General features: G+C 42.9%; 2 protein-coding genes across 5 annotated transcripts in view; one reads left to right on the forward strand and one right to left on the reverse strand.

Moving 5' to 3' along the window:
• LOC132250086 (uncharacterized) overlaps positions 1–3,336 on the forward strand; it is a 35,690-nt gene extending 32,354 nt beyond the window's left edge. Inside the window, 1 exon segment of the mRNA XM_059726266.1 lies at positions 3,246–3,336. Coding sequence (XP_059582249.1) covers positions 3,246–3,336 — 91 coding nt within the window.
• Positions 1–26,029, reverse strand: part of ADARB1 (adenosine deaminase RNA specific B1) — a 209,159-nt gene that overhangs the window by 164,541 nt on the left and 18,589 nt on the right. For 3 of the 4 annotated variants that reach the window (XM_059727192.1, XM_059727190.1, XM_059727193.1), the window contains exon 2: positions 22,896–23,040. The gene's annotated coding sequence lies outside the window, so the exon portion shown is untranslated. Of the gene's footprint in view, positions 1–12,873; positions 12,943–22,895; positions 23,041–26,029 lie in introns of all 4 variants that reach the window. The other variant, XM_059727191.1, reaches the window with a different exon arrangement.

Genomic DNA, 26,029 nt, shown 5'->3' on the forward strand with positions numbered 1-26,029 from the left:
ATTCGGCTGCTGAATTGATTCAGGACAGTGATTCAAATCACTGAATCAAATCACCATCCCCCAAATCGGCCAAATCCAAATCCGGAGCGAATACTAGCCACTCTGCACAAGCCTAGAGTACACTGTATTCCCCAAAGGATGCCTGAAAGGTCTTTTGAGGATGGAAGAAAATACAGTAAGTTAAGAAATGGTCATCTTCAGGCTCCTGAAGGTATAGCTAAATATTCCTTAGTCTAATTCTCTTCAACTAAAGGAAACTGAAACTGGATTTTCCTAACTCACCTCTAGAGTTCATTCTGAGGCAAAATTTCTCTCATAAGTCCCACATCATAAACTTCTAGATTAGGGACAGACATTACACATAAACCAGCTTAAGTGATCAGAAACTGGTTTAAAGCTGTAACAGAACAGATGTTCAGTGCAAGTAAACCAGTTTGAAAATGGCTGAAACCAGTTTGAGATAAACCTGGTCAAGTATAGTATCAGATTTAACAGATTTGGCTCAAACCACTTTATGCAATGTCTGTCCCAGACCCCTTCCTGGTTCAAGTTGAACCAGAGTCCCCCAGCTTTTCCAGCATGCTCTCTAGGCTGTGAGCTCCAGCAGAGAAGGGCTGGCCCCACCCCTCTGCGCCCCAACCCAAGCAGGGACAGGCAGGGGTAGGGGTCTGGCCAGAGAGGGTTTTAATTCCCCTCCCTCCCTGCCCCACTGGCAGCAACCCGAGCCAGGTCTGCTAGGTGCTCCCCCTCTCGCTACTTCAACAGCAGGCCACCATGGCCCTGAGGCAGAGGGGGCAGGGAGGAGGGTTATCCCCCCCTCCACTTCCACTGCCCCCAGGGGATCGCAGCCAGGTCTGCCTGCCCCAACACCAGCACCACACTCGCTCCCTGCTTGAGGTAAGTGGCAGAATAAGCCCTCACCTCAGCATCTGGCTGTACCCCCATGCAGCTGCTGCAGCAGCAAGAAGGCAGGGCCCTTGATGGAAGCAGAAGCCCCTGTCATAATGTCGGGGAATGCGAGCCGCTTCCCAGTGTAAGAGGGCAGAGCTATGGTGGATTACACATGGCATCACAGGAGCTTGGAAGGGGCAAGAGACATCCAAGCTGCTGCTGCCACAGTCCACAGCAGCTTTCCCTGCATGGAACAGGCTCTCGCTCAGGGAAACCACGACAGAGGCTGCTGCCCCCATCATGGTTGCACTCCCCTTCTCCAGCAGCCCGGTGGGGGTGGGGCCAGACGCTGGCCAGCAGAGCACCTTGGGAGGGGGCAGGGAGCGGGGTTATTCCCCACTCTGCCCCCGGGCACTGCGGCAGAGTCTGCCTGCCCCAGTCACCGCCGCTTGCTTTGTGCTTGGGGCAAGTGGTGGAATAAACCCCCTCTGCCAGACACTGGATGGAGGGGGGCAGGAGGGGGCTTATTCCGCCACTTGCCCCAGGCACAGAGCGAATGGCAGTGGCCATGGAAAACAGACCTCCACTGCAGTGCTCTGGGGGCAGAGGGAAGAATAATCCTCCTCCCTATCTGGTGTCTCAACCCACCCCCATCCAGCCACTGGAGTGACAAAGGGGGAGTCACCATGACACGGGCAGGAGCTGCAGCTCTGCCCACCCTGCAGCGGGGCCCTCTGCCAGGAAGTGGCTCACGCTCCCTGACACTATGACAGGGGCTGCTGCCCCCATCGAGAGCCCTGCCCCCTCACTGCTGCAGCGGCCAGGCAGGGGCACGGCCAGATGCCGGTTGGCAGGGCCCTTTAGGCAGGGGGCAGGGACAGGGGTTATTCCACTGCTTACCCCAAGCAGGGAGCGGACAGCAGCGTCAATTTGGGTGGGCAGACCCGGCTGTGGTTTCTCGGGGGCAGTGGGGGTAAAGGGGGGGGAATAACCCCACTCCCTGCCCCCTCTGCCTCAAGAGCCATGGTGCCCCGCTGCTGCAGCAGTGCGGGGGAACACCCAGCAGACCCAGCTCAGGTCCCTGCCAGTGGGACAGGGAGAGGGAAATTAAACCCCTCTCTGGCTAGTTCAGCTTTGACTGGCCACACCCCCTCAACACAGCTTCCCTACAGCCAAGGGTATGCTCTAACAACCCCAGCTCCTGGCCTGAGTAACTGCAGGCATGTGCTGGCATTTCCTCAGTCCACAAGGAACGTCTGTGCTGTTACATATCAGTTCAACCTAGGCAGGTTAGACTAACGTGCAAAGACTGAATCAAGTCAGGCACCAGCTTTCTGAATGTCTGTCTTTAGCCCTAGAATCTGAATGGGGCTGCCCCAGCCTTGTCCCTCTAAGCACAAAGGGATACAGGGGTATAGGCTGTAGCCGCGTTGTTGTAAAGACGTAGGCAGACAAGGTTCTTTGGGTAAATCTGGTATCTTTTATTACACCAACTCAAATAGTTGGAAAAATTCTTCTTTGCAAGCTTTCAGGTACAAACACCCTTCGTCAGGCTGAGGAAGCGCCTGCAGATGGTCTGTGCTCTTCCTGGATGGCACGAATAGTAAAGAAGCTGGAGGCTAGTATGCATGCAAGAAAGTCAGTCAGTGAAGATGTAAACTGAGGAGTCAGTGGGCGAGAGTGGGGTTGGAGTTGTGGGGAATGAATGTAGCTAGTAAACAGTGGTGAGGTACCTGGGGAGTCCGATGTTAGGCACAATATAATGTGTTATAAATCCAGTGTCTATATTTAGTCCTTGTTTTTTGTATCTAGTAGGTTGATGAACAGGAACTTTGACTAGTGCACACTGAAAGTTTTAATTATTCCAACAGCCTGTCCAACTGAACTTAGCACAAACTCCCACACAGCATAGGCATAAGGTGCCTTTTGATTTATAATTTAAGAATCATAAAAGGTGTAAGCTATCAGACACAATCTTTACACAGAAAGAAACACAGCACTCTACTTAAAAGGTTATAAAAGAAAAACCACAAGAGAACATTAATACCTAATGATCTGACATCCTGAACTTTGAGGTCCTCGTTCTAGCTTACCATTCACTCGGGAGTTTAGACATGCAAGATTTTCCATCTCATCAGGCTCCTGCTAGCATTTCCCCTTCAGCTTGAGTTAGTAAAAATGGCTGGAGAGAGGAAATGGCTCAGGTCCAGCACTTTCACAACCTTCCAGTTCTTCTGTCAGGAGATCGCATACCCCTGCCAGGTGATTTTGTTACCAAGGCAAAATTTCCCCTGAAAAAACAGTTCTTCTTGGTAAGAACTTGCTTATTGCCCAAGACATTTGTTTTTAAATAGAGGACCATCTCCATTTAACAACTCCCTATTGTTAGATCTGTTCCATCACTCTTTGGAATTTCAGCTCAACATCTTGGTGAAAGAGTACTAAAGAAATGGATTTGGCAGCTTGTACGTATACTTAACAAAGAGTTCATAACATCACATTGAATTTGTAATTGCATAGATGATTGCCCAGATAATAATAATAATATTTAGAAAAGAAAGAAAAAGAAAGAAAAGAAAAAGAAAAACCTCTGTCTTCTAAAACTGAGTATCATATGCTAGTTTAGTTTGGCATACAACTTCTTTAAAAACACTGAGCTTAATTACTGTATGATCACTATTATACTTTAGTTCCTATATGTTAATTTGGATCCTTTCATTTACCCTATAAGATCTATTGCACCATAAAAAAAAAAAATCAAAAAAAAAAAATCAGGAAGCTAAAGAAGCAAGGCATTCATCATCAACAAGACAACCAAGTCCTGATCTCCATTACTAATGGCCCTTGCCCAACTTGAGACCTCAAAACCAAATTAATCCAAACTATTACTACCTCTTGAGAAATTTAACCTACTTTCCAGAAAAAAATAAGATGCTACCAAGATAGTATCTTCAGGAGCCAGACATATAAGACTGGAAAGCAGGCTGTAAAGTGTTTTTTATTATTATCATTTATTTATTTATTTGGCTGAGACCAACAAATTTTATAAATCAACAAGGAAAGAGCAATTACCCATGTGAAAGCAAGACCCATAACTGTGACTAGGAAAGCTGGTAAGGGTATGGACAAATGTATATCCGGAATGATTTCAAAAGGGATTCCCTTTTTCAAAAGGGGAGCTGCCGCCTAGGAGCAAGCACTAGATATTATGAGTAACAGCTACATGGACAAGCTGGGAGTGATTCAAACCTAGCAAAACTGCTCCAACTTTAATCCTGGGCGAAGCAGTGTTAAAGTAAGTGCTGTTTTGCTTACATTGGTTATGATTCCTGGTTTGTGCACATGTAACTGCTAGAACATAAAAGCTGCTGTGCAGTTTGGAACAAAAGTTCACCCTCCTCTTCTGAAATGGCTCCAAAATGTACCTTTGTCCATATTCCGAGAAGGGGTTGTCAACCAGGGGTACGCGTACCCCATATGTACTTAGAAAGGACATAGGGGGTGCATACAGGTGGGCAAGCAGGCAGGGACAGAGCGTGCCCCAGGGCAGAGCAGTGGCATCTCCCCTGGCACCTTCCCATACGTTCCTTCTTACCCGGAGAAGAGGTGTGTCAGTTGCCGTCGGCCCCATGTGGTACACCACAGCGTCTCCCTGCCCCCCACCTTAGCTCACTCTCTATGCCCACTCCCAGGAGCAGGGCTTGGGTGGGGGGGGCAGGGGAAGAGGGTAGCAGTGCCCCTCTGTGGGCTGCACACACACCACCCGGCTGGCCGGGGGGAGGGGCAGGGGGGGCTCCATGCAGTGGCCGCCACCACCCTACACCACTGCTGTCGCGCCTCACACTGCTTCCTGCAGTCGATCATATGGGCACTGATGGGCAGCGCACAAAGTGCATCAGCAGCCCATGGTGCCAGACATGCAACCGGCCACAGGAAAGCAGCACAAGGCACAGCAGTGGCGGCCGCCACATGTGAGGCCCACCCCTCAACCCGGCTGGCCAGCGCGTATGGGGCCCACAGAGGGGCACCACTGCCCTCCAGCAGCCTCCACATCACATGTATTTAGTATCCCCTTGTTTCAAAATGGTGGCGGGGTCGCTTTAACTAAAGCTCATCAAACAAGCTTTAGTTAAAGCGCCCCGCTGTCATTTTGAAGAGTGGAACACTGAATACACACAACGCTGCTCTGAGAGCCGCTCTAATTAAAGTGCCCCCCTGCCCTAGCCCAGAGCACGTGTATAGACACCCCCTAATTTGTTTAGTTGTCTCTCAAGTATAACAGAGGGTACAGAAGGACAATGAACTACATATTTAAGATAAGAACATCAGAGAGAGAACAATTCTAAGTGAAGACCAAGTTGAAAGGACTGACCCAGAACTGCAAACACAAATGAAGCTTGGGAAAGTCTGATGTTTTATAGGGTTACTATACACATCCAGGTTTTTCCAGACACGTCATCTTTTTGGGCCCTCCCATCTCCATCCGGGCAGTTTTTGTTAAATATCAGCAGATGTCTGGGATTTTGCTCTGGTGGGGAGGTGCCTGCCCCTCCAGCAGGGGGGAGGGGGCTCTTTGGGACAGCAGGGAGCTGTATGAGCTGCAGGGCTGGAGGTGAGGGGGCTGCAGGCTGAAAGTGAAGGGCACTGGCAAGGCTGGGGGGAGGCAGGGGGCTGTGGTCAGGAGTGAGGGGTACTGGCAGGGCTGGGGGGGACCAGGGCCTGCAGGTTGGAAGTGAGGGGTATCAGCAGGGATGGGGGGGCAGCAAGTTGGGAGTGAGGGGCAACAGCGGGTCTGGGGGGGGGGGGTATTGTGGGTTGGGAATGAGGGACAGCAGCAGGGCAGTGCATGGGCATATCACTGTCCCCACCCCCGCAATCATATACCCCCTCCCCCTACAGGTGTCCTCTTTTTTGAAATTGGAAATATGGCAACCCTAATGTTGCAGAGTCAAAGGATTACATAGATAAAAGCTGAATATTCCAAGAATAGGGTTAGGGAATCATAAAGAAGATCTGGTCAAATTAAAGTGGAAGAAGGGAATGAGTAAAAACCATCACAGGACGGACAGTAGCAGGGACTGGGAGCTAAAACCCGAAAGCAGATGGAGGATGAACTAACACACAGACACACATACTATACACAATTTACTTATGGTGGGACAAGAATTCCAGAGTAAACAAGAAAAGAAGTGTGGAAGTTAAGTGATATGGAAGAACACTGAAGTAGATGAACAAAGAATGAAAGATTTTGACTTTTCCTCAACAGTAGTGTGTTACTTAGTATCTCAATTCTGACCTGCAGCATGTAAACATACACCCAGCAATTTCCATTCTCAAGTTTTTCCATAGTCCCCAGAATCACTTCTGGGGTAGCAACCTCAAACTCTGCACAGCATATTGTGCAGCTGCCTGTCCACATGAGAATAACCTCTGTGGCTATGTTAGCATGGCTATGACAGAAGTCTCTCCTTTCCCCTAACCCAGTAGAGGTGCAGTATGCCAAGAGAAGTTTTTGCCAACATAGCTAAACCACATCCCCAAATGATAAAGGGATGCTAACAAAAGGACTCTTCTGTTAGCATAGCATATACATTAGGTTCTCTCCCCCCTCCCCAGCCATATTAGAGGTGTCATATCAGCATCAATAAAAGGGAAATTGACATTATCAGCAATCAGCTTTTTTTTTTTTGGTGATGTGGCCAATAATGTTGCCAATAAATGCCATATACATGCACACGGTCACAGCATGCACAAGGCCAAGAATGCAGCCTGGCAGCTTAGACAGCAGTGACCGGCCAGTAAGTCTGTAGGAGGAAGAAGCGTGGGGCAGGGGCAGATTGAGGCCCCTGTGGTGAAGGAGGGAGTGGGGCTGGGGCAGGGTGCAGCAGGGAGCCACAGCTCCTCTAGGCAGCATGAGGTGGGGAGTTCGGGCCACTGCATGCACCCCCACAGGAGGTATGGGAGGTATGTGTCCCCCTGGATCTATGCACAGATCAAGGGCAGGCTGGCCGCTTCTGGCTGCGACCAGGCCAGGGCTCAGGGAGGGCAGCGGTGCTGAGAGGGGTGGCTGTGGCAAATTTCAGGGTGGCTGTGGCCTCCCCCATAGTCGCCTTCCCAGCACCACCACCACAGCCTGCCCCCATCCCCAGCCGGGAAGAGACCAGTACAGCCTCCAGCCCTGAGCATGCAGCGGCAGCCCAGCCTCACGCTTCACACAAATCCAAGGTGCACATACCCCACATACCTCCCCCAGGGGTGCACGCAGTGGCAGGAGCTCCCCACCCCCCCGGACGAGCCACAACTCCATCTCATGCCCTGCCCCAGCTGGGCAGAGCCTGTCCCTCCCCAGCCCCACTCCCTCCCTCACCATGTGGACCTCAATCTGTCCCCTCCACTCCACTTCCCTCCCCCCTCACCCCCCCACCAGTGTTACCAGCCAGATGCTGTTCTCCAAGCTGAGAGGCTGCATATCAGCAATCAGATCGGTATTGTGATAAAGAAAAGGTGACCAAACGCCAGACATGAGAGCAAGTTATGCTCACGGCGTGGGGAAAGCAGCGGGGTGCAGCCTAATAGCCACGCGATCGATGCATGCAGCAAAATCCCCGGCTTATGCAGCCCGTTGAGCATGCGAAAAAGGACCTGATCCCATTGGCTATTGGGGCAGTATAAAAGGCAGACCCCGCGAAAAAGAAGGCAGGACCTACACAACATCGGAGAGGCTTGATCACCCTCACCGAGGTCCTGCGTCCACGGCTCCTTTCCCCCCCGGACGCCCCCATATCGGTTAATTGCATCTTTTGGATGCGAGAAGAGCTCTCGGGTTCCCTACGGTTTGTTTTGTTTTTGGAAGTTATTGTAAAAGGGAACTGCCAGCACGGAATTGTGAACGGAGCATTTATGTGCTCCACAGTGTAACTCTTACTGAAGGTGCCTACACTCTGTACATCGACAACGCAAGTCGTGTACTTCAGTAGTGTGAGTAAAGTATTCATTTGTTATATTGCCTTCAGATTCTTCTTGGGCGGGAAGAGTAAAGGAAAAGGGAAACAAGATTCCAAACCCTTTCGTCCCCGGCCTGCTTGGATCCAGGGGTTAATCAATCACCCCCTCGTATCTGTACCACAGGTATCTGCCAATATGGCTGGTTAATAATTGGCCATCAATATCAGTCCCGAAAAGTCTTTATTGGTGCACCCTTACCCAAAAAAGCTATCAGATGAGGGCATGTTTTTTCTATACTCCTAGCCAACATAGGTCTGCCAGCAAAACTTTGCAGTATAGTAGACCTGGTGTCTGTTTTACAGAAAGATGTTTATATTGCAGATAATGTCCACCTATTAATGCCGAGTTACCTAAAAATGTGCATAGTACACTATCCAAATTTAAAATAGTGCTGAATTAACGTAAAGGAATAAGACACAGCAAACTTAGTCACATGGTACTATTAGTGTATTGCATGTGAAACAGATTTGAGCTGAGCTATCTGTAACTTGCAAGCAACTTGAGGTGGATTTACTGGGAGAGGTAAAGGAAAAGAGCAAAGGTGGTTCAAGCACCTACTTTGAACGCCTTCAAGAGACATTTGGATGTTTATCTTGCTGGGATCCTATGACCCCTGCAGCAGAGGCCTGGACCTGAAGATTTTCTGAGGTCCCTTCCAGCCCTAATGTCTATGAAATCTATGAATATAATTGGGGATGCTGTAGAGAGTTGCTATACAATGTTTGACCATTGGCCAATCAGGTGCAAGTTGCTTGGTACTAACGGGACCCTCTGAGAACATAAAATTCTGACAGGAGAGGAATGAAGTGGAGGGTGAGCAAGAAAGGAGCACCAACTCTCTTCTGGTGGATCTATCAGAGCCTCCCAGGCTCCCCACCTAAGTTAGAGTAAGCCCTCCATCAACCACAAGAGTAGCTGGTGCTGTGTCAAGGGTTAGTATAGCTTTGCTTCTCTTACATTATTATCCATTCAAATGAGTTTCAAAGCTGGCTCACCATGTCATAGCATCATGTCAAGAACCTAAGGTTCCAAAAAAAATCTAGCAATCCCTGGCATAATTAATAATTTACACACTGACATGACCATCTGGAACAAGCTAATATCTTGTAGCTATCCATAACATGATAAAAATCCAAGTGTTAGATGCATTTCAAGGAAGAGACAGGACAAATAGCCCAGAGAACAGAATGGCAGAGGAACAGTAAGTCAAGAGTGAAGCTCCCCGAAATGTGAATCAAAACCAGAATAGAGATTGATGGGCTGGGAAAAATTGTTTTAATTACAGGACAGGCACATGAATAAGAGCTGTTGATCCCTAATCAAGGCTGAAGGACTTGAGAACCTAATAACCTGAATGTCAGTAGATCTTAAGAAACAGACTGACCTGACAAGCTGGACTGGGTACTGGAGGGAACCAAACATCTAAAGCTTTGGAACATGGATAAATTGGAATGGAAAGTACCTGCTGCACACATAAAATCCCTCACTTTCAATCAAAATACTCTTCCATGCTAATTCTTTCCACACTCTAACTAGAACTCTAACCTTAAAGGCTAGCCATGTCTTCTTACCCTCCTACTAGACTCCTCCATTTCCTTTTGGTTCATTGTCACAACTGTACCTACAAGGGCATCTTTAACTTGACCTATATGCAGCTATTCCAGGGCTGCAGCCCATGACTTGACTTGACAAAAGAAATGTGGGTGCATATATGCCTGCGTGTATTTAGAAATTCATATCCACCTTGGACCTGCTTACCTGAATACTCCAGTGCTACTTGTTTGGTTAGCATTTGCATCTGAAGATGTGCATGATCCTTAACTATGGGGCAAGCGGCTAAATAGTCACAGCTTTAAAAGAAAACATGCAAAAACACAGAAACCTAGTGATGAACCAGTTACTATCTTGCATTTTGTGAAGTAAAGCAAAATAAACTCTGACCAGAATTTAGCTGCATCCAGATAAGAATTAGGAGGAACTTCACATTTACTTACATTAGACATGTCTGAAAGTCAAGTCATTGATGTTGTTCAGAGGTACACCTAAAACATCAAGACATCAAAGCCACTATTGTTTATATTAATCTGAGTAACATGAAAGCCATAATTAAATTACTGCTTAATCTTGTTTCTTTTTGATCCACAGTCTGAAAATTTAAGAGGCTCTAAAAGGATGTTATAATTGAATATATTAGGTCGCTTTTGGCGTTTACTAAGAATCTGAAAACACTTTAAGTCTATTAAGATCCAAGCAATTGTGCACAAAAAGGAGATCTTTCTGTGAGGTACTGCAAGCATCTATTTAAGATGGCAGTATGTGATTCATTCATGTAGAACGTAGTGGCAACTGGAAGGAAGGTAATGGGCGCAAAGGTACAGAAGGGAAATCTAACACATTTAAGTTAGGAATAAAATTAAAATAGCTTAGTACATTCCATTTAGGAAGACTAGATCATCTCCATGCCAGAATTCTGAAAACTAACATGGGAAAAATCCAGCTATAATAGCAAGGTTTTTTGTTTGTTTTTTTTCAAATAAACCTTTCATATAAGCTATAAAATAGTAAATATAGTGCATCTATTTAAGAAACAGAACAAGCAATCCAGGCACCTATAGTCCCAATTAGTCTGATATTCATAACAGGTAAGACGTAAGACCACATTTTGAAGGGAAGTAGTACACAGCTGAAGGTAAATGGAAAACAGGATAAAATGCAACATGCACTTACCAAATTGAGATCATAACAAGCCAACCTGTTTACTTTTGCAAGATAATTTGTTCTCTAGATGTTTAACATTAGATGTTTACTAACTTCTGTAAGTAGATGTTTACTTACTTCAGTAAAAATGTGGTAGGCTGCCACATGGGAAATAGTTAAACTGGAAAAGACAGGAAGCAGTGTAAGAATTGTAAATTAGATTAAAAAAAAAAAAAAAAAAAAAAAAATCGGATAAAGAGATGTCACCATCACAATAAATAGTGATGAACAGCGGGCAAAAAGAAGTTTACTAGTGAAGTTCCTCAAGGTCTTTGAGGCCAATCTCATTTCATGTTTTCATTAATGCTGTTCATGCAAGAAGTAGGAGGATCCTGGTAATAAAATATGCCAATATTCTTTCCAACTTGGTGTCATTAAATACAGATAAGGAACAGATTATCATACATAAATAACTGGATGACCTTTAGGGCTGGAATTCTAGAAAAGGGAGGAAATTTAACAGTATAAAATGCAACAACAATAATTTCTGTAAACTAGGTGCCTTTAGTTGCAAACAGAGGAGAAAAAAACCTGCACTATTAATTAATCCCAGAATAACTTAGAGCTACCAATGTGATGCAATTGCACAAAAGGCCAATGCCTCCCCAAGATGCATTAGGCAACATATCTTCAAGAGAGATAAGTACTACCTACCATTGTACTAAGTGCCCTGGTGAAATCTTACCTGAAATGCCATGTAGAACTCTTGTCACTTGTGCTAGAAAAGCAACCAACCAACCAACCAACCAACCAAACAAAAAACCCACCAAAAAACCTTAAAACTGGAAAAAGTGCTGGGAAGGGCAACTAAGATGATCAAGGGAATTGAGAATCTATCAAAGACGAAACTAAAAGAGTTTGGCTTGTATGTGTAGCAAAATAAAGATTGAAAGTTAATAAGAATATACATGTATTGGGGTAAAACAACAAGGGGAAATTATTTAAGATAGAGCAATCTTGGCACAAAACCAAATGTATATATATTGACCATTAGTACATTTAGCCTGGAAATTAGAGAAGATCTCTAAGCATCACAGTTGTGAAGTTCTAGAACAGCCTTTCAGTAGGAATAAAGAGTACAAAAGGCCCATCTAGATTTAAAATGCAATTTGATACATTTAATAAAGGGATTATACGATACTGTTGTCTCTTACAGCAGTAAACTGAACCCAACTATTAAATGGGCTCTCCTACTCATTGGTAATACACACACAGATCATATAGGGACATGCCTATGTAGATGACTTTGTTCAGAAGTTAACAGAAAGACATTTTTTATAACCTACCAAAAATATTATAATTGACAAGGTATGCTGCTATATAGCAGAACACCTCATGCAAGTCCACTAGAGGGCAGCAACTGAATATTTTCTGGAGTTTAACATTTACCACAGGTAGTGGACAGCTCTGTTTCCAATCGATTAAGAAATTAAATGCTAGTTATACAAAACTGCCACTCCTTTGGTAGATCTTCATAAATCATAGAGAAACAGGGTTGGAAGGAACCTCCACAGGTCATCTAGTCCAGTGTTTCTCAACCCATGGGTCATGACACAAAAGTGGGTTGCAAGAATATATGAAAGTGTCACAAACAAACTTTAAAAATGGATCAACAAACTTTAAAAATGGGTTCTCCTTTGAAGGAGAAAACCATGGCTTTTCCCTTGCAGGCTGGCAGAGTTCCAGCCTTCAAGGGCCTAGTGGGGCCCTACACACCCACCTCCTGCCCCGCACACTAGGGACATGGGGGTGGGGGTCAGTGTGTCAGGAGTGAGGGGCACTGGGTCGGGACTGGCTGTTGATGTTTAAAAATGGGTCCTGGTACAAAAAAGGTTGAGAACCACCAATCTAATCCAACCCTCTCCCTGACAAAGGATCTTCCCTATCCAAACCATCCTATACAAGTCCATAATCTAACCTCTTAGTAAAAATACGATCAACCCTGACACAACACAAGACACAACACCCTAACCTGCCACAGGTAAAGCAGAGGGACCATGGCAGCCAATCTCCTGCTTCTGTCTTGTACACTGGTGGACTTGGAAGCAGAAAAAGAAATATTTTAAGGAAGGTGTCCATGATCTATGAACCCATGAATGCCACAGGATGTGCTCCACAGGGAAATAAAAGCATGTATAATATAGCAGTTCTTCAGATACTCCAATGTGAGGCAATGAGGAGCAAAGCATACAGTCTATGAAAGTCAGGGTTGTAGATTACCAGTGGAGGAAGAGAGCAGCATCTTTGTTCTTCTTTCACTAAGTGGAACCCATTAAGGCAAGCCCACACCTAGAAGAAAAAGGAAATATAGTTTTCCATGCACCTGTCCTTCCTGCAATTTAGTGTTTTGGCTAGGCCTAAATGACCAAGCACTATGCCAATGAGCCAATTCTTGTACTTGGCCTCTTGCTGATGATAAAGTCACAGATGTTGCTATCTTTTCTGGTTGGCAAGAAGACTCTGCCCAGAGGTGGTGTAACAGGGAACTCTAGCCCTGTCACCAGAAAGCAGGTCCGCCCCTTTAAGGCCAGAACTTTCTGGACATGGAGTGCTGGTGAGGAAGGGGTCAAATGCTGAGCCTGGCCCGCTAGTCAGCTGACTGGAAGGGGCAGGACTATAAAAACCCTGGGCATAACAGCAGTAAGAGGGACAGCAGCTGAAGGGGAAGGAGTGCCTCCGAGAACTCCACAGAGAAGCTGGGTGAGCGGTCCAAAGGTGGGAACTACGGAAGCCGTGGGGAGACAGCAGCCACACCACAGCAAGGACAGTAGCTGACGGAAGGGAGCTGAGGCACGAACCCTGCGAATGTAAGCTGACCTGCTGCTTTGCTTGATCATATTGGTTGGTGACAGTTACTTTTTTTTCTTTTTTCTTTTTTTTTTTTTTTTTACTATTGAATAAGACCAGCGGATTGGGTGAGGCTATTAGGGGAAGGAGGCGGCCTCATTTTGGGGACCGACTACAGAGTGGGGACCCCAGTGCCAGCGAGGGTGCAGCTTTTGCAGGGTACAGACTCCGGCGTCAGTGAGGGCGTGGTTTATTGGGGGCACAGACCCCGGTGCCTGAAGGTGCGATCTTAAAAAGGCCAGGGAGGTCTGGTGCACCTGAGGTGCAATTTTATTTTGTTTGGGGTTTTTTTGGACTGAGAGGGTGCAAGTTCGGGGTCGTCCCCTGATTTAACTTGCGGCCCCCTGGCTGTGGGGCTGGCGCCCGGGCCTCTGGGCCAGGGGGGCCAGGCTCCAGGTTGGAGCAGGAAAGGGGACCACGAGCCTCAAGACACCGGAAAAGGCTAGAGCCTCGGAGTCAAACCCTAGATAGTGGGTTTAGATGGGGAGGCCTAGCTAGAGAAAAACAGGGGTCAGGCCCGCATAGGTGAAAGGCCCCAATATACACAATACAATAGGCAGTCTCCCGCTCGCAAGAACATCATCATAATAATTTCCATCAAGATGTGGCAGGCAAGGATAGGACGGGACATAAGAACCCCAAAGAACGCTCCAAGAGCACCCCACGTACAGCGCGGATTACCAGAAAGATGGCGCTGGGGAGGGCCACCTGTTACAGGTGGCCAACCTGCAACACAGGTACCACAAGTGTCATGGGCAGCCTGTGTGTGTGGCACAGCAGAATAGGGAGGAGACAGGAAGCAATGTGGCAGATAGGGGAGGGAGCAGAAACACAGGGTAGAAAACAGAAGGTAGAGCAACAACTTGGCCAAGGAGCACAGAACAGGGAGCAGAAAGTTGAACTGCAAACTGGGAAAGGGAAAAGAATCCGAGTTATACTCGGAGTGCAGGGCTAATTTGTGGCACACCTGCCAAAAGGTCGACCGCCACTCATTTATCTCATCTCAGTACATACTAATTTGTTTTTGGCTATACTAGCCTTCATCTTCTATCTGGACTACTGCAGTGCCTGGGCATGAAGCCATCAAATCATAAAAGCCACAAAAAAATACAGCAGGAAGGGACCTCAGGAGATCATCTAGTCCAACTCATGCAGAAGTCAAAAGCATTCCTGCCTAAACTAACCCAGACAAATGCTCATCTCACCTCATCCACCCTTAAAAACTTCCAATAATAAGTTTCCACAACCTCTCTAGGTAATCTGTTTCATCCCTTAACCATCCTCAAAGTTAGGAAGTTCTTCCTAATAACCAAATGTAAATCTCCCTTGTTGCAGCTTAAAGATACTTACTACTTGTCCTGTTCCCAGTGAGGACAGAAAACAGTCCATCACCATCCTCTTCATGGAACCCCTTTTGCATTTCAAGTCTTATCAAATACCCACTCTGTTTTCTGTCCTCCAGACTAAATAAACCCCAGTTATTTGACATTTTCCTTACATATCCTGTCTTCTAGACTCCTGTCACTTCCATTTCTTCCCCTTAGACTTTTTAAAATTTGATTATCTTTCTTGAACTGTGGTGCTTAAAACTGGATACGGTACTCTAGGTGAGGCCTCACCAGGGCTAACGTGAATAAACTGGCTACTGCCTTTGTCTTTCTTACCAATAATAAATACTGTTTACTCATATAGAGCTTGATGTCCACTATAATCCAGGTCCTTTTCTGCAATACTGAGACGTAGCCAGCCATGTACCAGTTTATTTTTGTGTAATACTTGACATTATCTTGGATGAAATTTATTTAATTTATTTTGGACCATTTCTCCAATTTATAAAGATAATTTGGAATTTTAAACCTACTCTCTAAAGTGTCTGCTATCCAAACCAGTTTGGTGTCATCTACAAATCTGTTAAGCACAGATTCAGTTCCATCCACCAAATCATTAATGAAGATATTAAACACTGTTAAACCCAGGACAGACCCTTGAGGAACTGCATATGATTACTTCTCCCAGTAAGTGTTGAGCCATTGATGATTCCTCTTAGAATAATACTATCCACCCAGCTTTACACTAAATTTAAGATTGCAGGCAACCCCCGCTTAGTGCTCTTAATTGGTTCCTGAAAAACTGAGCGTTAAATACAACTGAAGGTATTTGACTAACCAAGATGACAACCACAATTGTTTTTAATGACCCAAGATGGAGAGCATCATAACAAAACTTGCTGAGAGCCAAGTGAAATCAGGCATCAATTTAAAAGGAGTGTTATAGTGAAATAGTGCTAAGCAAAACAGCATTAAGCGCGGGTTGCCTCTAGTGTCATCTAGACTCCATTTACTGAGCTTAATAATTATAATAGCAAGATTTGTCACGGGAGATGGTATAGACAAAATCAAGGTCCATCCCATCTGTTCCAGTTGCCTGTGATCTTACTTGGCCTCCACAAATTCACAAAGATAACACAGGATTGGCTCTGCAGTCGCCTCAGCTAGTTCCTCAAATACTCTAGGATGAACCTTATCTGGGTCTCATCGAGCTTGCCCAAGTACTCTGTTCTTTCTCTACTAATTCTTTTCCTTTGTCCTTGCTGCTAGCTGTGCTTGTCATCTTATAGCAGACTTTTTTTTTTTGTGAAAACTGAAGTTAAAAAAAAAAAAATTAAACACTTCAGCCTTCTCCACATCACCTATTATTACACTCCCCACCCTACTCAGTAAGAGGCCTGCACTTTCCTTGGTCTTTCTCTTATTTCTAATATATTTATAGAATGCTTCTTTATTTTCTTTTTATAACCCTTGCTAGCTGAAGTAGGAATATGCTTGAGGGAGGAAAACTAAAGCCAAAACAAGTACTATAGAATGTGACGGCACATCTCTTCAGCATTGCAAACTAGCTTCAAATCTATTCCCTACTCTCTATCTTGGGCTTACCATAGAATACAAAATTCAACATTTCTGTTTTTAAAGAACCTAGAATAGTGCTTCTCAAACAGGGTGCCATGAGATCCTTTAAAGAGTGGTCTGGGTGCTGCACAACATTAGCACTGTTAAGTGTACAAACACCTATATATGATCTGCAAGATAAACCCAGAGATTTCAAATAGGAATTTATAACATGATAAACATGCTGAGCTGTTCTAGTCTTTCTGCATTATTTTACAACAGAAGAGTTACTCTATTTTTTATAGTCCAAAATAATGAAAAATAAGAACTGGTGTTTTCTGGCACATTTCCCATGGTTGGGAACTCCAATACCATGAACCTAAACCAAAAGGGGGGGGGAGGGGGGGGGAGTAGAGAAACTCTCCCTATGAAGGCTGACAATCCAAGAGGACAGAGGAAGTGAGGAGGAACTCAGATCTGACAGTATCCCTAGTTACTGGGATCCACTAAATACTGAATAAGTAAGTCATGTCAGTTTCTGGCATTCAGTGGGAAAAAGGAGGGTTTGTAAAAATAGAACTGGCAGATTTTCTGGTAGCCTAGGAGAAAGGGACTGAAAATTGTAGGGGCAGTGTCCTTTCTTTGTTCACAAATGGGATGTCTAGATTCTCGTGTGTCAAATCACAGGGATAGCCAAAGCAGCTGGCTCTGTTCACTACCAACTCCTTCACTCATTTCAGGAGACTGTCAGACATGGGACTAGGCTATGAGAGTTGGCCTCCAACTCTGTTTTAAGGTTCTTCTGACTGGAACAGGAGCACATCATGTCAGGAACTCTATCGTCTAGCTCTTCACCTTCAGTGAACACCCATCTGCCACACATTCATCATGAAGCTATTATATAAATACATTAAGGATGAAAGTTGAGAGGACTTCCAACTACACATCCATCTCCTTTGCCCCCTTCCACCTTGCCTCAATTTCCATCATCTCTGTGGTCACCTCTGCCACAATATAACTTCTCAATACATCTTGTTGACAAAAAGAATGGATATTATTAACACAAACTAATCATTTACTTGACAAAAACCTTATCAGTTAGCAACCTGGTTTTGATATACCACATCATCTCATTTCTCCTGAATGTCTTCTACTGTAGTCAAGGGCAGTGAATTACCAGGAGGCACAACTGAGGTTTTTGGACCAACTGAACTGTAGATGTGGCAAGTGCATATTATGAGTCACACGATAAAAGACCACACCCAACCAGAGTGGATGACCGTCTAAGTGCCTGTATCCAGTCACTAACAATGCCATGGCATGACTTGACCGGATACGCATTAACTAATAACTGGACCAAAGCAAAGTGCAAGTGATGTAGGCAATCTAGATTTGTCCACTTTCAAAAAAATTGAAGAAAGAGCTATAAAGACGAGAGCAGGAATATTCAATGAAGAAAGTGAGATTGAACTCTATCTTTCAAAGAAAAAAGAGCAAGCGGGGGCTCATAAGCAGAAGAATTTTTAGGTCTTTTCCTCCTTGCTTCCTAGGCGGAGAAAACATCATATTGTATTTCCCTATCACTTGTGGAATGGGAGATGCTCTTACATTTTCTGTTTCGTCTCAACACAAACAAAGGACCTACAGAACATCTGTAAATATAGGTGCAGAAACACTAAAAGTTATATACCAATATGTATTCTTGTAATACTGGAATTTTGTTTTTCAACATTTATATTTCCCTTATTATCATACTATCTAGTTGCCCCACTCAAAAGGCAAAATAAATGTAAAGCTTTTAAGTAATAAAACATTCAGTTAAGCAAACTGACTGTTAAGCTTGCTGTAGAAATCAACTTTTTAATTTCTTATGCTGTGTACATACCACATTCAACCCTTTCCCTTGCTGCCTAGGCATACCTACCTTCATTCGAAAATTGCAAATGAGTCAGAAGACTCACGGAAGCTTTAAAAACAGAAGTCAAGCAATTAAATTTCTCATCTTCAAGGACACATTAATATATGCTTTTATGTTTAACAAAGACTGAGGAAGAAATAAATGTCTATCAATTCATCCTACTTACTTTTCTGAATTTTGTTATTACATGTTAAAACATTGTTAAAAAATAATTCTGTGCACTGAAGACAAAGATATTTTACAGTAAAAAGTGGATTGGAAAGATGAGATATTTTGAGAGATTACTGGAGGGAGTTAAGTACTATGATATTCTTTCAGAATGAAAGAAAATATCACAAAGCAAAGACCAACTCAGAATGTGGTACACCCCAAATAATTCATATATGAAGCTTGGCTGTTGAGATTTCATGTGCCTTTTAGAAGAGTTGGAAGAGCCTCTTGGAAGCAGACACACAGAAGCAAGTTGGGGAAAAAAAATGAATTATCTTCTAAAACAAGCTAATTTCTGCTTTGCTCAAGGGACTTCATTCCAGTATACAATTATTAATGCTCTCGAGTTGTAATAACTAAAGAACTGCTGTGAATATAACATACTCTTCTAAGCTGTTGCACAAAAGGCTAGAAAGATAAATTTATTTCCCATTTCATCTTCCATTCCTGTACAATTGCTTATCTCTTCCTGCAAAGAGATAAGTTACTATATATTAAATCAAATGATTCTCTGACCACAGCTATGGAGCCCTAGCTGGTTCTTCAACCTAACACATGGCTTTTCCACAGAAAAGAACATTCTCCACACGTGTTTTGGGTTCAATCCCATGATGTCTTTCCTGCAATCATGAATAATACAACACATGCAACTTGTATACTATAAATTTTATGGGGCTTGGGTATGTATGTATGAGAGGCATAATTTGTGTTTGTTTATTTTTGTCTCATCTTTTTTGAGAACAAGAATGTGTTTGCAACTTAAGGATGTATATACTGTTGTGGTTCTGTGATTTAGAGACAGCTCACATGGCCCCAAAGCCAGGCATGACCGACTGTCCTGTACAATATCACTATATTTATTTGTAAGTGGATAATCAACAAGATTTCATTAATATATTTTCATCAAAAGAACGTACAATTGAGCTAAACTGGTTTAAGTATCCATCCTGATGCTCAGCTCAGAGTTATTGTCTCCATTTCCAATACGCCAGTTTTTAGTTTTTAAAATACAGTCATTCAAAACCTGCTTCAAGAATACTAAACAGAGTATCCTCTTATCCTACCATGGAGAGCTCCTACCATCACTACTCTGCCCATTCTCTCTCTCTCTTCTGTAGCTCTGCAGGCTGATACTGTTGTCCCCAACCTCTGCTCCTCTGAGTAGACTTCCTGTGTTCCAACACCTGTCATTAAATATCACAGCTACTTAAGCACTGTGTTTGGTCAGCTTTAATAGCTATTGCCACTCTTCCAATTTGAACAATGCTTGAGTGTTTGAATAGAAAGACAACTAAAAGTGCAATTCAACACATCATGTAATTAGTGGGCACAATACTGTGTGTTTAACGCTGCATTTAATATTACTTCAAGTAACTATGATAACTAAAGGTTCTGTTCTCCACAAGAGCCAGAACATTCAGCTGCAAAAGCATAGTGAAAATACTAGGCCCAAATATCAGCTAGAATAGAAAAAAAAAATGTCAACATACCTTACTGATAGTGATTAAGATACATGAAGCAAGCAAAGACTGCTTTAGCCAGCCTTACCAAGACTATCGGACTTTGGTCTGAATTTCATGTATTGTGGAACCTATCTGTGAAACAAACTGGTGTACCTCCTGGCTAGTAAAAGCCAGTGAAAAATAACCATGTCCTCTACTTCTGATACTCAAAGCCTTTTTTCAGAGAAAGAAAACGGTCATATCTTTTATTGAGTTGGGCAATTTGTACGATCTTGAAGAAGTTAAAATTTGGCCATGAACATCTTTTCAATTATTGTATTATCTCCAACATCTCATTCAAGGGCAAATTGGGAAAACATGAACTGAATAAGAACCAATAACATGTGACATCAGTCACAGCTGAAACATCTCACAATCAGACCAGGCCATAGCATGCAGATGACTAACGGTACTGAAAGACAACCAACTTCTTATGGCCACTGACACTAGATCTTATTCTCACAGTGCTAGACTTCTTTGCAGACTTTAAGTAGAACCACAAAATACTATGGCTACATTTCATAGCAGGAGTAGACTGGGCAGATCCACAGAAGCTCAAATCACTCCTCTCCAGCAGTGCTCAAGATAGTGATGGATAACTGCTTTTTCCTCCTCTCCAAAGACCCCAAAGAGATTCATGGTAGCTCACGAGACCATTAAGAAAGATACTGAGGCAGTACAAGCTTAGTTGCCAATGGTCTGCTAATAACACTCAACTGTACCTCTTGTTCTCAACTGAAGCAACTAGTGCCACTACTAGAATGTGAGAATACTGATAGGAAATTAAACTGTTGAAAAGCAACCACATGAAGCTGAACCCATGCAAGATCCAAGTGATGCTGGTTAAAAAGGGGAAACACTTTGGCCAACATACCTTTATGTTCCACAGAAAGCACACAGACCTAATTCATCAAAGTGGCATGAACTCATTTGACTCTACCTGGTCACAGAAGCTAAGGAGCCAGTTTTCAAATATGCTGTCTTTGCTTCTAAACCAGTGGTCTCTAACCTTTTTAAGTAGGAAATCACCTTTGGCATTTAAAAGCAACCCAACATGTTCTGTGCACCACTGCCATGCCCTCCCCACCCAACCCAGCAGGTAAGTCTGTCAGGAGGCAAGGGTAGGGGCAGATCGAGGCAGAGGGAGAAAAAATTACCTGGGAGCATGCCTCCCCAGCAGGTAAGTCCCACCCACTCAACTTACCCCTGCTCCTGCCTCTAGAGCACTGACCCTTACTGTGGGGGGGGCCTCAATCTAGCCCCCAACTTTTCCCTCCCCCACATACTGACTTGCTGGACTGCGGCACATGCAGGCGTGCATGCAAGCAGGCACTCATCTCCCCACCCCAACCTTGGATCAACTCCAAGAGTCTCTGAGATCTTCCACAAGAGGCTCCAAGATCTACTGGTGGATTGAGAGACACTGGTTGGTGACCACTGCTCTAAACTGACAACACACTGAATCCTTTCCTCTCTGATGATGGCCTGCATTTGTTTCCTCCAGGCTAGCTTTGTACAGTTCAGTGCATCTGAAGCTGAATGAGAAGACAATGCATAGGTTCCAGACAGTATATAGTGTGGCTTCCTGCCTTTTTCATGACTCATATTACCATGAGTATAATGGGCTTTTGTTTAAGTACGTTCACTGGCTCCCACAGATTCCAACACCAGTTTCAGGTCTTGGTCTTAGTTTTCAAAGCAACTAAAAAGGATTGAGCCCCAGCCAAATCAAAATATGAATTCTGATCTATAAAGCCTACCACAACAATCTGTCATCTTCTGGGACAATTCACATCACAAATCCAATCATTCGAAAACATGAGAGGTAAGGAAAAAGTACTCTCTATGCCAACGGAACCAGCTAGAGAGAAATCCTCAAGAGGAAATCAAGTGAAACCAGAGTCTAACAATCTTTAAGGAAAAACTACAAAGCCATAGTCTTTAAGAAAGCCTTTCCATCCTAAACCACAGAGACGCAACATTTTTTGTTATGAACCTCTACTAATCATGACAAAGGAAAAGTTCAGATTACAACAAAAAAATCATAGGTGCAGACTGTTTAAGCAAAAACAAAACAGAAGGAAATGAGATAAAGAGATCTAAGATTGTGTGCAATGTGGCAGACCAAAAAGAAAAAATTCAGCATGAATCTAATATGCATTCAAAATGACCCTGGCCATATGGCAAGCAACATCCAAATCTACTATAAAGGGCTGAGCAGCTTGAAAGGGGCACTTATGAGTTTGCCAAGCAAAAATTCTTTTTCTATTAGATTTTATGGGTAGAAATAAGGGACTGACTTAATATTATTAAATGCATCAGTCCTAACAACTTCCAAACAGGTGCTTTCTTACAAGCAGAGTAATTAGCTATGTTCCAAAGTGATACAAATAAATAATAAATGTGACCTCATAAAAGATTAATTATTTCCCTTGGTTTACAATTCATTTTAGCTTTAGTCTTATAAGAACAGTTTAGTCACAGATTTGTTCCCACTGTAAGCTCATAATGAGATCTTTCTTGGCAGTATTCAAATTAAAACAGGCAACTTTAAAACATGGATAGTACAGTTATAAGCAGAAAGAAATGTGCTATTTTCTACTAGATCCTGAAAATCAAATTAAATATAGATGAAAGATATAAAAGAGTTGGAGTGGTGCTGCATAAGACTTGACATTTCAGTAATAGTCAGCCAAAAATCCAACCAATCTTTCTGCTTCACATTAAGGAAACCACATTCATGGATATATATTTCTTACTAATAGTAATTTAAATTACTTGCAGAACGCAGAAGCAACCAAACAGAAAAGTATACAAAGATTATTCTTAAGTATACTTTAAACAATTACAAAAAATCAAAAAGTAAACACTGAAATTTACCTTTTGGATGATAAGACTTCAGGCTCTATGACAATGCTTGCAACTTTGTGAAAGTAGTCTCGGATCAACAGTTGACATCAAATACTCATCTTCTGGAAACGGGGATGTAGACTGGATAAACATCAGCACTACTATTTAGGAGACACTATGGGGGGGAAAAAAAACAACTTGAAGCGAATTCTATTCCACACACTTTGGTATTTGTAAAAAAAAGACATATTACTTCAGGTGTTATTTGCAAGTGTCAAGAACAACATTTCAGTCTGTCATTCCATATGCTCATTCTTGGGACCATCCAACACATTACAATGTAGATTCCTTGAAAGTAGTGACTAAACCCAAAAGAGAGGCTACTGCTGAAGCTAGGCTCATAACTAATTTTAATATTTTCCCTATTGGGTGTATAGTCTGACTTCCTTAAACCTATTCCTTTTAAGCAGGGCAATACAAATAGCAGGAGATGGGTCTCTTGAAGCAATGCTGAAGACTTGCTAGAGAGTCTAGTCTTACTAGAGAATACTGTGCCTCCAGGATGTGTGAAACAGTAGTTTGCCTTTGAAAAAGATCAGTATTTTAATATTACTCTGCTTATAACATTAAAGATGCAATTCATCTGAGATACTATAGAGCAGGGTTTAGCAACGTTTTTGGAATAGTGGGTCCAATTAACTTAGCTTACTCTGAAGGAGAGGCCACCAGCCCCTTTTCTGGTTATTACTTGTGAAGGCTTGCAGCCTCAACAAGGAAAGGTTCTAGCTAAGTGACTTGTTTGTGGAAAGCCACTATGCCATTCTGGTAGCAAAATGGTTATGCAGTTATGTTGCACACAAAAGTTTGCAGAAATGCACTGGAAAAAAATCAAAGATGAAGATGGACAGAAATGACATTATCACTGGCCACAAACAGGAGTTCTAGTGGTGGAAATTTTCCACTACTATGAATGTTTGTACTACTCCCTCTCCTGGAAACATTCTGCCTAGACCTGTTCCCACTCCCCTTGTCCTTATGCCCACTCTGCCCACACAGTCTGGGAAAGGCACAGCTCAACTCTTCCTGGGACCAGGAGGAGGCGCACAGCAGCTGCTTTCCATACCCTCCTTTGACCAAGGTAACCCTAGTCTCAGCAGGGCCTAAGGAGCATTTCTCCCCGCCCTCCCCTCCACTCCTCTTGCTCCCTGGAAATGAGTCAAGCAGTGGGGAAGTGTACAGACAGTCACTGTCCTATGAGAAACTCTCCCAGGAGTAACCTCTACTGGGTTGGAAAGGGGTTATTTTTCTGCCAGAACTGACACCATTTTTATTCTAGGAGAATACAAAGTGTGTGAATGCTTCTATGCTTGTGGTTGCTATAAGGAGAGCTGAGCTTTTCCCAGTAGAAAGGTAATACCTCTACATGGCTAGAAAGATAGCATGCTTGGTTATTTCCAAATTGGCCCTTTGATATTTTGAGGCAAAATCATAGAACTAACTGGCTTACATTTATCGAGGTCACTGTAATACACCATCAACTTTTTTGCTTCCCAATACTCCAGGACTTTACTAACATCCCAAAAACTGCTAATATTTGCTTGTATTTAAAATTCTCCCTAGCTAATGTTAGAGTTAAACATATTTATCATCATTTATACAAATGCAAAAAACAATGACCCTTCCTTTCCAAATCTGCAACAAACCTATTAAAAGAGTATTTTTATGCATCATTAACAATGTTCACCCAGTAATAATAGTATATTCATTAGGATTTATTTTATTCTTAAGGCATTTTTTTTAACAATTCCTTTTTAACATTTCCTTTGTATTGTTCATAATACTTCTAGCCATATATTTTTACTAATACTATTAACTTGCCTCCTTATAAAGCTGAAAATACTTAATAGTAATAGTTACAATTTATAAATTATCAACTTCCCCTTCTTCCAGCCTTCTTTTTTTATATTTGTATATAAAAATAAGAGCAAAATGCTCACTTTCTATATTAAACAGAAAAGAACTTTAAGACAACTTACCCTCCATTGTGATTTGTAAAATTCTATCAAATAAAATATTTTTAAATGAAAAAAATACATACCTTTGGGAATTACGTTTTCTTTAGCTAATTCTGCTCATATATTGAGTTTTGGAAAACTGACATGTAAAGTGTCACAATATTCTCAACCATATTTTGATTACATTTATTATGGGCAAACAAGTTGTGATCACTTAAAGCCAATAAATTTAATTCAGTAATGAATTCGCCTTTAGTTGTCAGAATAAAATCCAATATAGAATTATCTCAAATTGGGTGCAGATCTAAATATTAGAATAAGATCTATATTTTTAGGAATTCCCAAGACATTTCACTACCAGCAACATAATATTTTCAGCAAGTATTTCCCAGACTGAAATTCCCCCATTATAATGCAACTTTCCTTTTTAACACTCTAGGCAGATGTTATAGAAAGCATTTGTTTTCTTCTTCAGTATGATTCAATGATCTATAACAGACCCTCACTACTACCCTTGTTTCTACTTTATCATTAAGAATATTAATCCATAAGCATTTTAACCTACACTTAGTTGTCAGTGGGCACATCTACGTGTCACCTTACGTCACCATACCAACACGCTATGTCACCGTATGACACGCTATGGCGATGTAGTGATCATATGTGTCTACACATGACCGGCAGCTACTTCGCCATAGCAGCACACTCCCCTAAATTAGTGGCTAAAACTAACCATCCACCATACACATGGTGCAGCTACACTTAGCTTTAGTACTTCTAAAAGGAAGTATTATTTATTTATTCCAAATGGAAGCACTAGAACATGGCGCAGTAACAGTGTCACTTAAGGCAACATGTAGACACACTTGCTAAATAGCAAACAGCATGCTATCTGATGCCATCCACTCCCTTCCATCCCAATATATCCTTCACAAATATGATGCATGCCGTGATTTATATCATTCTAGTGATTTTCACATGTGGTCACAAATTGAAGAGTTCTGAAATGTCATATTTGTTAGCATTATATGTCAAATGCTAAAGAGTCCATAATGCCTCATGACAGTCTTTCCTGCCTGTGGCAAAAGCTGTATTATAGCTTTTCACACTACATAAAGCTATGCTTACAATGGACAATATCCTCAAGAA

This window comes from Alligator mississippiensis, chromosome 4, assembly GCF_030867095.1.
Source record: "Alligator mississippiensis isolate rAllMis1 chromosome 4, rAllMis1, whole genome shotgun sequence".
NCBI classification, from domain to species: domain Eukaryota; kingdom Metazoa; phylum Chordata; order Crocodylia; family Alligatoridae; genus Alligator; species Alligator mississippiensis.